Source organism: Mobula birostris, chromosome 15 (genome assembly GCF_030028105.1).
Source record: "Mobula birostris isolate sMobBir1 chromosome 15, sMobBir1.hap1, whole genome shotgun sequence".
Taxonomy (NCBI): domain Eukaryota; kingdom Metazoa; phylum Chordata; class Chondrichthyes; order Myliobatiformes; family Myliobatidae; genus Mobula; species Mobula birostris.
In genome coordinates, this window is record NC_092384.1 from 25,968,036 (window position 1) to 25,981,019 (window position 12,984).

Here is a 12,984-nt window from a genome sequence, read left to right on the forward strand (position 1 = left end):
TCTCCCCTATCCACTCTACTAGTTACATCCTCAAAAAATTCTATGAGATTCGTCAGACATGATTTTCCTTTCACAAATCCATGCTGACTTTGTCCGATCATTTCACCGCTTTCCAAATGTGCTGTTATCACATCCTTGATAACTGACTCCAGCAGTTTCCCCACCACCGACGTTAGGCTAACCGGTCTATAATTCCCCGGTTTCTCTCTCCCTCCTTTTTTAAAAAGTGGAGTTACATTAGCCACCCTCCAATCCTCGGAACTAGTCCAGAATCTAACGAGTTTTGAAAAATTATCACTAATGCATCCACTATTTCTTGGGCTACTTCCTTAAGCACCCTGGGATGCAGACCATCTGGCCCTGGGGATTTATCTGCCTTCAATCCCTTCAATTTACCTAACACCACTTCCCTACTAACATGTATTTCGCTCAGTTCCTCCATCTCACTGGACCCTCTGTCCCCTACTATTTCTGGAAGATTATTTATGTCCTCCTTAGTGAAGACAGAACCAAAGTAATTATTCAATTGGTCTGCCATGTCCTTGCTCCCCATAATCAATTCACCTGTTTCTGTCTGCAGGGGACCTACATTTGCTTTTACCAGTCTTTTCCTATTTACATATCTATAAAAGCTTTTACAGTCAGTTTTTATGTTGCCTACCAGTTTTCTCTCATAATCTTTTTTCCCCTTCCTAATTAAGCCCTTTGTCCTCCTCTGCTGAACTCTGAATTTCTCCCAGTCCTCAGGTGAGCCACTTTCTCTGGCTAATTTGTATGCTTCTTCTTTGGAATTGATACTATCCCTAATTTCTCTTGTCAGCCACGGGTGCACTACCTTCCTTGATTTATTCTTTTGCCAAACTGGGATGAACATTTGTTGCAGTTCATCCATGCAACCTTTAAATGCTTGCCATTGCATATCCACCGTCAATCCTTTAAGTGTCATTTGCCAGTCTATCTTAGCTAATTCACGTCTCATACCTTCAAAGTTACCCCTCTTTAAATTCAGAACCTTTGTTTCTGAATTAACTATGTCAATCTCCATCTTAATGAAGAATTCCACCATATTATGGTCACTCTTACCCAAGGGGCCTCTCATGACAAGATTGCTAATTAACCCTTCCTCATTGCTCAAAACCCAGTCCAGAATAGCCTGCTCCCTAGTTGGTTCCTCGACATGTTGGTTCAAAAAACCATCCCGCATACATTCCAAGAAATCCTCTTCCTCAGCACCTTTACCAATTTGGTTCACCCAATCTACATGTAGATTGAAGTCACCCATTATAACTGCTGTTCCTTTATTGCACACATTTCTAATTTCCTGTTTAATACCATCTCCGACCTTACTACTACTGTTAGGTGGCCTGTACACAACTCCCACCAGCGTCTTCTGCCCCTTAATGTTATGCAGCTCTACCCATATATAGAAGGCCACATCGGGAGCACCAGACACAGTATATCATGCCAGCCGACTCACAGGTGAAGTGTCGCCTCACCTGGAAGGACTGTCTGGGGCCCTGAATGGTGGTAAGGGAGGAAGTGTAGGGGCATGTGTAGCACTTTTTCCGTTTACAAGGATAAGTGCCAGGAGGGAGATCAGTGGGGAGGGATGGGGGGAACGAATGGACAAGGGAGTCGCATAGGGAGCGATCCCTGCGGAAAGCAGAGAGGGGGTGAGAGAAAGATATGCTTAGTGGTGGGATCCCGTTGGAGGTGGTGGAAGTTACGGAGAATAATATGTTGGACCCGGAGGCTGGTGGGGTAGTAGGTGAGGACAAGGGGAGCCCTATTCCTAGTGGGATGGCGGGAGGATGGAGTGAGAGCAGATGTGCATGAAATGGGGGAGATGCGTTTGAGAGCAGAATTGATAGTGGAGGAAGGGAAGCCCCTTTCTTTAAAAAAAGGACATCTTCCTCGTCCTGGAATGAAAAGCCTCATCCTGAGAGCAGATGCGGCGGAGACGGAGGAATTGCGAGAAGGGGATGGCATTTTTGCAAGAGACAGGGTGGGAAGAGGAATAGCCCAGATAGCTGTGAGAGTCAATAGGCTTATAGTAGACATCAGTAGATAAGCTGTCTCCTGAGATAGAGACAGAAAGATCTAGAAAAAGGAGATGCCTATCGACTTGAAGGAGAACTCACATAAATCTCATCTCTCTTTACATCGATGGCACAGCAGCGGAAATTGTAAGTAATTTCCAACTCCTGGGAGCGTACATCTCACACTACCTCTCATGATCCCAGAACGCATCCTACACAGTCAGGAAAACTCACCTACACCTCTGCTTTCTGAGGAGGCTGAAGAGAGCTGGACTATACACATCTATACTCACCTCATTCTGCAGATGCGCTGTACAGAGCATCCTAACAAGCTGCATCGCTGCTAGGTACGGAAACTGCACTGCAGCGGACAGGGAGGCGCTACAGCGGGTAGTCAGAACTGCCCAATGCCTCACTGGCACCAGCCTACCTGCCATGAAAGACGTACATACCGAAAGGTGCCAGAAATGGGGCAGTAGCTTCATGAAGGATCTCACCTGTCGTGCTCGGAGACAGTTTGTCTCACTCCGGTCAGAGAAGAGGCTATGTAGCATCCACACCGGACCACCAGACTTAAACACAGTTCCCTTCCCTAAGCAGTAAGCCTGATCAACACTTCCAACCACTAACTCACCCAATACTCCTCACATCACCACTATTTTATCATTTTCTGTCAGTCACCTTACGTGGACACGCCTGTGCCTGAAATCACTTTATGGCTATACAGTACAACTGATCTATGTATATAAGCTATCTTATGTATTTATATTTACTGTATTTTTTATTATTCTGTTCTTTATCCTATTATGTTTTTCAGAGTAACTATAATTTTGTTGCCCTTTGCACTTATGCATTGGAAATGACATTAAACAATCTTACTAAGTTTCACTTGACTCAGAGCAATATCTTTCAGAAAGAAACAGCATTCCCAAGAAAAACAGAAATTAGGCATACTTAATAAACTTGTCAGAATTTTTAATAAATCTGTGAATACACAAGTTTTACAAGAAAACAGAACAATAAAGTCCATTTTAGTGCAAGAGGGCCAAAGTATTCACAGTGTGGCTTCACTGTAGCGGTGAGGGTTTTGCGAGCTGGTTCCAAAATCGAATGATTGAGGGGAAGGGGCTGATCTTGAACCTGCTGGCGTCTGTACCTCCCGCCCGGTGGTAGCTGCCAAAAGATAGCACGGCCTGAATGGTGGGGCTCTCTGATGATAAATGTTGCCTTCATGAAGCAGTGGCTCCTGTAGATACTGCCGATGGTGGTGGAGTTGTGGGATGCCTCGGACAAGAAGAGACTAAATTCAACCTCGGTTGTGGTAGAATGGCATTCCTCCGTCTAATGGATTCCAGTAAGAATGGAAATTAGGCTGGAGTTTTAGCTGTTGCTATAATGGGCCCGCCGAAAGTTAACTTCACCCGATCTGAACTTGGCAGTGGCATGAGACAAAGGGGGAGAGAACTGGGAAGAAGGTTGTCGGGGGCGGCAGCAGATGATCTCTATCAGTTTGATTAAAGTCCTGACGAAGGGTCTCGGCCTGAAACGTCGACTGTACCTCTTCCTAGAGATGCTGCCTGGCCTGCTGCGTTCACCAGCAACTTTGATGTATGTGTTGCTTGAATTTCCAGCATCTGCATAATTCCTGTTGTTTGCGTGATTAAAATGCTGGCGACTTCTCTGATCTTAAGCTTGGTGATGTTTTAAACATGCAGGTCTCCCGGAGAAAAGAATTCAGATATGAAAGCAATGGGATCCGGGATGAGGGTTTTTATTGTAAAAGGACTTCTTGCTAATCGGTATTTGTATCGTCAGGACGGGGTCATGGGTAGTTTATGTTTTAATCTATGAACAATGCGCCTCGGTTTAAACATTGAAGCAGCGGGACTTCACAGACTGCCGTGAAGTGCTGCGGCTGATTATGGTATATACAGCAAAATTAACCACCTTTTCGCTGTTTTCCTCAAACGCGGGCTTTGCTCATCATTAGTGACCCGATTTACAACCGCTCTTGGACTGAGCGGCAACTAAAGCACCTTCTGCGATTTGCGGAGAAATGCCACAGTCAAACAGTGCGCGCCCCTGAGTGCTCACACTCAAAATGTAAAGAGCCCTGGCTTCGAGGGCTCAGAGTACCTCTCCGGATTAAAGTGCAAACTCTTACTGTCTTTCCAACGAGAAAAGGCAGCCTAACCTTCCCTTAAATTGTCTTTCAGCGAAACTTGACAGCAGTGTCCCAGTGACTTGCCCGCTCAGCAGGCTCCCGGCTGAAGAGTCGAGATCAGGTTGCTTTTTTTTATATAGTGAACTTCATCACCAAACTGGCGAATTAAAAGAAACTGCAACTATTTAGTCTCGTGCAAATGTTCATAATCCCTCCTCCCTTTGTGATTACTCGCGCTTTTTGAATGGTATAAAAATACCGTCTCTGACTCAGCCCGACTCTTGGACCAGCTGCAAGTGTTCCTCTACCAGAGCCAATGGAGGGTTATCCCGCATCCTCCCTAGCTTACGCGTGTGTCATCAGCGTAGCAGGCACTATTGCTTTCCTGAGACTGGTCATGGCTGAAATACAATTGACTCATCGCCTGGTCATTTACGTGATACTCCTCGTCGTCCTGGAGAGGATCTGTTGCATTTTTCTGACAGGCTTTTCAGGAATTCTGATCTTCTCTGGCGCATGTTTCCTTGTTATTCGAGCACTGTCCTTGCCTAAATTACCTGTGCAAGGGAAAGCTGTGTTCATTACAGGTAAGACCTAGATTCAGGTAATCACTGGCACGTTGTGAAACTTGTTCTGCGGTAGCACTGGAGTGCAATAGATTAAAGCTATCCATTACAATAAAAGATGTGTATATATAAATATAAAAATAGTGAAGAGGTGTTCTTGGGTTGGTTCATTGACTTCAGAAATCTGATGGCCTAAAACTAGAGTGTGTGTCTTCAGGTTCTGACCTGCTACTGCAAACTGAACAAATGCGAAGTGATTTTAGGTTTTCTTTGTCCTTGATGGATTTTTTAAAAAAATAAATACAGTCTGAAATAGGGTTTCTAAAACTATTATTGAGAAAGTAAAAGTAATGAACTGCAAGCAATGGAATGTGAATTCAAGCTGAGAATGGGTAGTTTTACCAGTTTGAGTTTGTGTCTAACACCTGGGGCTCTGAAATAATAAAATGTGTTGTGTGTAAAATAGTTTTAGAAACATAGAAACATAGAAAATAGGTGCAGGAGTAGGCCATTCGGCCCTTCGAGCCTGCACCGCCATTTATTATGATCATGGCTGATCACCAACTCAGAACCCCGCCCCAGCCTTCCCTCCATACCCCCTGACCCCCGTAGCCACAAGGGCCATATCTAACTCCCTCTTAAATATAGCCAATGAACTGGCCTCAACTGTTTCCTGTGGCAGAGAATTCCACAGATTCACCACTCTCTGAGTGAAGAAGTTTTTCCTAATCTCGGTCCTAAAAGGCTTCCCCTCTATCCTCAAACTGTGACCCCTCGTTCTGGACTTCCCCAACATCGGGAACAATCTTCCTGCATCTAGCCTGTCCAATCCCTTTAGGATCTTATACGTTTTGTGCCATTGCACCATAGTGACAAAAAAATGAACTATGTTTGGAACTGCTATATGCTAAGTTGTAGAAAGCAAGACCTTGCAAACTCAATGTGTTGGAACTCTCAGAGTAATCTCACCCTGCTTCATACTATGTTTAAAACAACCTCAAATTTTCTTTCTGAAACAAAAACTGCTTGAATGTTTATTTGCTGCTTATAAAACATAATTCACTTTGCAGATTAGATCTCATCTACATTAAAATAAATCTTGGTCTCTGTTCTGGTATTCGGTGGACTAGATTGTGATTTGCTGCTTCAAAAGAAACTGCAATGAAATAGAGTGAATGCAGTTTAGTTTGTGCTGAGTGCCTTTGTAATTTGAATACTTTGCAATGAATTGAGTGAAATGGATGATGAGTTTGCCCTAATCAGTGGGAAAACAGATCCTAACAGCCACTCATCTTTTTGGCACTAGACTAGACATGACTGTCCACTTTCACAGCCTCCTCCTCCGTTCATTCCCATCAATACCAGCAGGAGGAATTGGCAATGATCTACCAGATCCATAGGGGCCACCAGCAGTGATCTATGTTCTTCATTGTAATTTGTATGTTTATATTCCTTTTAATATTCCAGCTTTAGTTCCTTGGATATTCCATAGACGAAGCACTGTGTGAAAGCCGAACTTGAAAGGCAGTTTCTGTAGAGTAAAAGGTTATTTTTTTACCATCCTTTCCATCCCTCAACCGTGTATTTGCCATGTTTTGTTTCAATGAACAAATATTAATGAAAGTTGAGCAAAGTTTCTGCATTCAGAATTGGTGAGGAGGCTATTCAGGTCTTTGAACCCAATCCAATTAAGAGTCATCTGTTCATTCACAAAATTCTATCATTTGGTTCTGATGGGTTCATATAACTTGACCTTTATTGTTGGCTGCCTAGCGTTCCAGATTTCTAATGTTTATTGCATGGTTTGAGAAATGATTCCTGATATCACTTCCAATTAGCCTGCCTTTAATTTCCCTTATAATCATAATTTAGTTATCATAAACACCTCAATTGGATCACTCTAGCTGTGCTGCAGTTCCATGTAGAGAGCCTGGAATGCTTCTAGATGTCCAAACAAGTATCAATCCAACCATTGTTATAATCCTCCTGTAGAAGCAACAGTGGGTAAATTGGAATAAATTTCCTTCCAATCATCTTCCTGCCTTGTAATGATTTTTGCCCAGTATGAATCTTCCTTCTCCAGATTTGATCATTATTCATGCCTGGGTCCATGAACTACTGTGACCACACTTTCCCACCTGGATACGCCAGTTACTTCCTCTTGCCAAGATTAAAATAGAATAACAAACCATTCTTTAATGATTAAAATGAATTATTTTATGGTTCAAAGTCAGTACAACTTGGAGTGTGTTTGTAGGGGCTGGTGGGAAGGAAAATACTTCCAGCAGGCTTTAAACGGGAGAGATTCTGCAGATGCTGTAAATTCACTGTAACATGAAATGCTGGAGGAACTCAGCAGTCAGACAGCAAGCATGGAGAGGAATAAACAATTGATGTTTCGGGCTGAGACTCCTCATCAGAACTCTAAAGGTACTGATAAAGGGTCTCGACCTGAAACGTCGACTGTTTATTCCTCCCACAGATGCAGCCTGACCTCCTGAGTTCCTCTAGCGTTGTGTGTTATCCAGCGGACTTTTGTTTGCTTGCATTAGTCACAATTTCCTAGAAACCTGTTTTATTAGTGTCTCTGATACTCTATCAGATTTTATGATTGAATTTATCTTTTTGCATTGAAATTCTTCCCCTTAATCAAATGCTATCACTTTCACTCTTGTGAAAGATCTTGGTGGATGGCAAGAGTGTAATCATTAAAGACTTGGTAACAGAGGGTTTAAAGCATCCAATGACTTGCCTTTCCTACTAATATATTCCACAAGGTTTGGAATAACACTGAATAAAATGTATTGACACTTGGAATGTTTGGAATTGTGTATGAAGGAATAATAATCTATTTGTATGTGGCACCTGTTAATAAAATGAGATATTCCAAGTTTCCTCGCAAGGGATGAATTAAGTAAGAGTTAACACCAAGTTGAAAAAGGAAAGATCAAGCTGGCATTTAGGATGCTTTAGCTCTGATTCTGATTTATTTAACACAGGTAAACGCATGATGAAATGTGTCATTTATACCCCTCCGATCAAGGGTCCAAACCGTGGAGCAGGACGAGACGTGCTCACGCTTCTTCTTCCAAAAGGTGCACAGGGGGAGCTCTGTGATCCACAACCTTAAGGGAGAGGACGGCTCAGTCGCGTCCTCGCAGACCGACATACTGAGGATCTGCAAGTCCTTCTATGCCGGTCTGTACGACGAAAAGGCACAGAATCCACAGCCTCCCGCAACTTCCTGTCGTCTATCACGCAGGTCTTAGACGACGGCAAGCGGGAGAGTCTGGATCAGCAACTGACCCTGGACGAGCTGACAGGCTCCATCCGTTCCTTTGGGTCGGGTAAGACTCCCGGAAGCGACGGCTTACCGGCTGAGTTGTACTCGGCTCTGTGGAACTAGATGGGCCCAGACCTGCTGGAAGTGTACAACGCTATGCTTCTGGCCGGCAGTATGTCTGAGTCCATGAGGAAGGGCATCATCACCCTCATCTACAAGCATAAGGGGGAAAGGGAGGACATTAGAAATTGGAGACCCATCTCTCTCCTGAATGTGGACTACAAGATCCTGTCCAAGGCTATCGCCAACAGGGTCAAGTCTGCTCTGGGACAGGTGATCCACCCGGACCAAACCTGTGCTGTACCGGGCAGGAAGATCTCAGACAGCCTTGCGCTGCTGAGGGACACCGTCGCCTACGTGCAGGACAGGGGGGTGGACGCCTGCCTGGTCAGCTTGGACCAGGAGAAAGCCTTCGACAGGATATCGCACACGTACATGGCGGACGTGCTCTCCAAAATGGGATTTGGGGAGGGAATCCGGAATTGGATTAGACTGCTCTACACAGACATCCGTAGTGCAGTGCAGGTCAACGGGTGGGAAACAGACAGCTTCCCCATCAGGTCTGGAGTCAGGCAGGGCTGTCCCCTCTCCCCTGTCTTGTTTGTCTGCTGCATAGAACCCTTTGTGGAAGCCATCAGGAGGGATGAGGGCATAAGAGGGGTGACGCTGCCAGGCAGTGGAGGGACCCAAGTGAAAACCTCCCTGTACATGGACGACGTCACCGTCTTCTGCTCTGATCCGAGGTCAGTTCGCAGGTTGATTGGCACCTGCGAACAGTTCGAGCTAGCGTCGGGGGCCAGGGTCAACCGCACGAAGAGCGAAGCCATGCTGTTCGGCAACTGGCCCGACCGATCCAGCGTCCCCTTCACCATCAGGTCTGACCACGTGAAGGTGTGGGGATCTGGTTCGGAGGGGCTGAGGCGTGCAAGAAGAACTGGCAGGAGCGGACTGCCAAGGTGAAACAGAAACTGGGACTGTGGGGAGGACGCTCCCTGTCGATAACGGGCAAGAACCTGGTCATCAGGTGTGAGGTGCTCTCAGGGCTGCTGTACTTGGCGCAGGTCTGGCCCGTCCCCCGCTCCTACAGCTCGGAAATCACCCGAGCTGTCTTCAGATTCGTCTGGGGATCCAAGATGGAGCGGGTGAGACGGACCGTCATGCACAAGTCCCTGAACAACGGGGGCAAGAACGTCCCCAATGTCGCCCTCACCCTGATGGCCAGCTTCGTATGTGGCTGCATCAGGTTGTGTGTAGAACCCAGGTATGTAGGCACCAAGTACCACTATGTGCCCAGGTTCTACCTGTCGCCCTGGCTACGAAGGATGGGTCTGGCCCCACTCCCGCGCAACGCCCCAGTCAGCTGGTCGTTGCCGGCATACCTATCCCACGTAGCAAAGTTCTTCCAGGAGAACGCCTTTGACCACAAGGCCATCAGGCAGTGGTCGGCACGAAGTGTCATGCAGGCACTGCAGGAGAAGGACGTGATGGGCACAGTGGGGTGGTTCCCTGAGCAGACTGTCCAGTTCATCTGGCAAAATGCCTCATCGCCAGATCTCACCAACAGGCACCAAGACCTCGCCTGGCTGGCGGTGAGAGGGGCCCTCCCAGTCAGAGCCCTCCTGTACGCCTGGAATGTCGTCCCCGCACCCCACTGCCCACGGGAGGACTGCAGTGAGGAGGAGTCTGTGACCCACCTCTTTGCACACTGCCAGTTCGCAAAGAGGGTGTGGAGGAGGATGGACGGGCTAGTGTCACGTTTCATCCCCAGCAGCTGCGTGACAGAGGACTCTCTGATCTACGGGCTGTTCCCGGGGACGCACACGGAGACCAACATCCGGTGCTGCTGGCAGATCATCAACTCGGTGAAAGACGCTCTTTGGTCTGCCCGAAACTTGGTGATCTACCAGCACATGGAGATGTCCGTGGGAGAATGCTGCCGACTGGCACATTCTCGGCTGCAGGAGTACGTGCTGAGGGACGCACTGAAACTCGGTGCAGCCACCGCAAGGGCCCGGTGGGGAAGGACCACAGTATAGGTTTCTCCACCCGTGGGAGTGGGAGGGGTCGGTGGGCGGGGAGTATACCCCTCAACAACGATATGGTACACTGAACTACTGGAGTGCCACGTGGGTGGCTATAAACACGGATATGTACTGAGAAATGGAAACGTATGTAAAGGATGAAAAGTTATTGAATGGTTTATTGTATATATTTATTTTTGAATAAAGTATATTTTGAAATTAAAAAAAAATTTAAACCCCTCAACAATGATATGGTAAGCTGAACTACTGGGGTGCCACGTGGGTGGCTATAAATACGGATATGTACTGAGTATAATGGAAAAGTATGTAAAGGATGAAAGGTTATTGAATGGTTTATTATATATATTTAATTTTGAATAAAGTATATTTTGAAATTTTAAAAAAAAATTTGCACTAACAACCAACACACCTAAAGACGTGCTGCGGCCGCAAGTGTCTGCACACATTTCAGCACCAATGTAGCATGCCCACAATGCTAATGCTATGCTGCTGATTAAAGAGTGCGCGGATTTCTGTAAAATGACATTAGACTGTGCAGGGATAACATGTGGAAGCCTAGTGCTTGAGCGGCTGAAGATAAAGCTGCTGGTGGTGGGTGATGGTACCGCAAATTTGTGGAAAGTTACTTTGCAAATTGATCAGAACTTCACCAAATAAAATCAGTCTGTTTCCAGTCTGCAATGGAGACATTGTGGTTGCCATTTCAAAGAAACTTTAATAGAATCAATGTTGTCAGTTTGAGTTGTGTAGCTTTAAAATTTGAATATTTCATTTTGAAATGAATGAACTTGTTGTTTCCCTGAACAGAGGGAAATAAATATTGGCTCCCACTCATCTTTCAGTATAAGATATGACTGTTTTCACTGCCCCCTCTTCCTCTTCCATTAATGCCAGCAGGGGAAATTGGCATTGATCTACCAGCTCACTGGGGACCACCCATACTGAATTGTCCACTTTCCTACTGTAACTTTATGTTAGTGTTTCCTAATATTCCAGCTCTGATTTAGTGTTTCACAGATCAACACCGTTCACTCAGTGAGGGCTGAGCTTAAGTGGTAGTTTCTGGATGGAAAAGGGATTTTTCATCTATTCCTTCCCACTGGTATTTAAACAAAATATTTTAGAGTTTGGCAAAAATTCTGTACTTGGAACCAGCACTAGTTATAAGCTCTGCCACAAAATGGAGTCTCATATGAGGTGTGAGAATGCTCTTCTGGCCCTCTGAGTTTGTTCCAAATCAACACAAATCTGTACCTTCACAATGTTCTGTTGCTTGGCAGTAAAGCATTCACTTAGCCACAGCTAGACAGCAGGAAAACAGGCCATCAGCCCAACTTGTCTGCGCCAATCAAGATGCCAAACTGAGCTGCCCCTCCTCTTGCCTATTGTTTGGCCCACAACCCTCTAAACCTGGTGTTCCCAATCTCTTTCATGCCACAGACCAATACCATTGAGCAAGGAATCTGCGGACCACAGGTTGGGAACTAGCCACCCTCAGTGGGGGTAGGGGAGGGAAGGGGCTGCAAGAATAGTTGCCTCTTGGATTCCTTTGAAAACATTCCCTGCTCTCTAGTTTTGGACCCCCTCCCACCCACCCTGGTAAGAAAAACTCTTTGCCTATTCACCCTAAAAAATGTCCCACGTGATTTTACAAATCTGTAAGGACTCTTCTCGGCCTCCACGCTCTTGTGGGTTGAATAACAGCTCCTACCCCATCCAGCCTCACCAAGTCCATCAGTCCTAGTAACATCCTCAAATCTTTTTAGTACCCTCTGCCGTTTAATGGCATACTTTAACCTATCTTTAATTGTTGGGTATTTAGTGTGGCGCGTTCTGGATTTCGAATCCCCATTGTATGGGGGTGGGAAATGCTTCCTGATATAACCCCTGATTGGTCTGCATCAAATTTCATTCTGGATTTCACCACCCAGGAATTGTACTAAAATCTTAATTGTCCATCGGCTCACTTTAATTTTCTTTTATTCAGTGAAATCCGACTTTGTCCATCAAAGCCATCCTTGTAATGAAACCTTTCTAGCCTTTAGCTATTTCAGCTGGGTGGCATTATTGCATTGAAAGTAAGTGCACCCAGGTTGGGGTGTCCAGGAACTGTACCCCACATCCCTAACCAGAGCTTTAGCCTTACAAGTACGCCTGTGACCTTGCTGCTGTCACAGTGGAGGCCATTCATAGAAAATGCTGGAAATACTCAGTAGGCGCAATTTAATGACCTCGCATTTGATCTTAGTATGTCCAGCCTCGTTGTCCAAATCATTAATACAGATCATAAGTAAACAAAACCTCACCACTGATCACTGCCTTGCATCTATTCGCGCTTTGTCAGCCTCTTCGTTTTCTGTCAGTTAACGAGTCCTTTATCCATGCTAGCGTGTGGCCCTCAGTAACAGTACACAGAGCACACAAGGTTGTGCAGCAGTTAGTACCGCTGGCTCGGTTCCAACCAGCCAGGCTGATCCTGGCTCCGACTGCTGTCTTTGTGGATTTGCACACTTCCCTGTGGGGTTCCTCTGGTGCTTCCCTTTCCTTCTGTCTCCCAAAGTCAAGCTGGTTGGTGGGTTTAAAAAGCTGCTAAGTGTTCCTGGTGTAATTGGATGGTATTAGAATCAGACTGGGGAGTTGAAGGATGTGGGAGAGAGCAGATTACTAGAAATATAAGAATGAGACATGCCTAGAGTCAGCACAACTTAATGGGCCAAATGGCCTCCTGTTCACAGAACTGCAAATAAGCTTGAGTATTCCATGCAGCATTGTACTGAATGTCACCTCCACTTGCTCACCATCATCCACTCTGCTAGTTACTGCATCAGAA

At 45.7% G+C, this 12,984-nt stretch overlaps 1 protein-coding gene across 1 annotated transcript in view; it reads left to right on the forward strand.

Moving 5' to 3' along the window:
• Nucleotides 1–4,496: 4,496 nt before the first annotated feature.
• Nucleotides 4,497–12,984, forward strand: part of hsd11b2 (hydroxysteroid (11-beta) dehydrogenase 2) — a 58,084-nt gene continuing 49,596 nt past the window's right edge. The window contains exon 1 of the mRNA XM_072279140.1: nucleotides 4,497–4,790. Within this exon, the coding sequence (XP_072135241.1) occupies nucleotides 4,520–4,790 (271 nt within the window). The 5' untranslated portion in view covers nucleotides 4,497–4,519. The remainder of the gene's footprint in view (nucleotides 4,791–12,984) is intronic.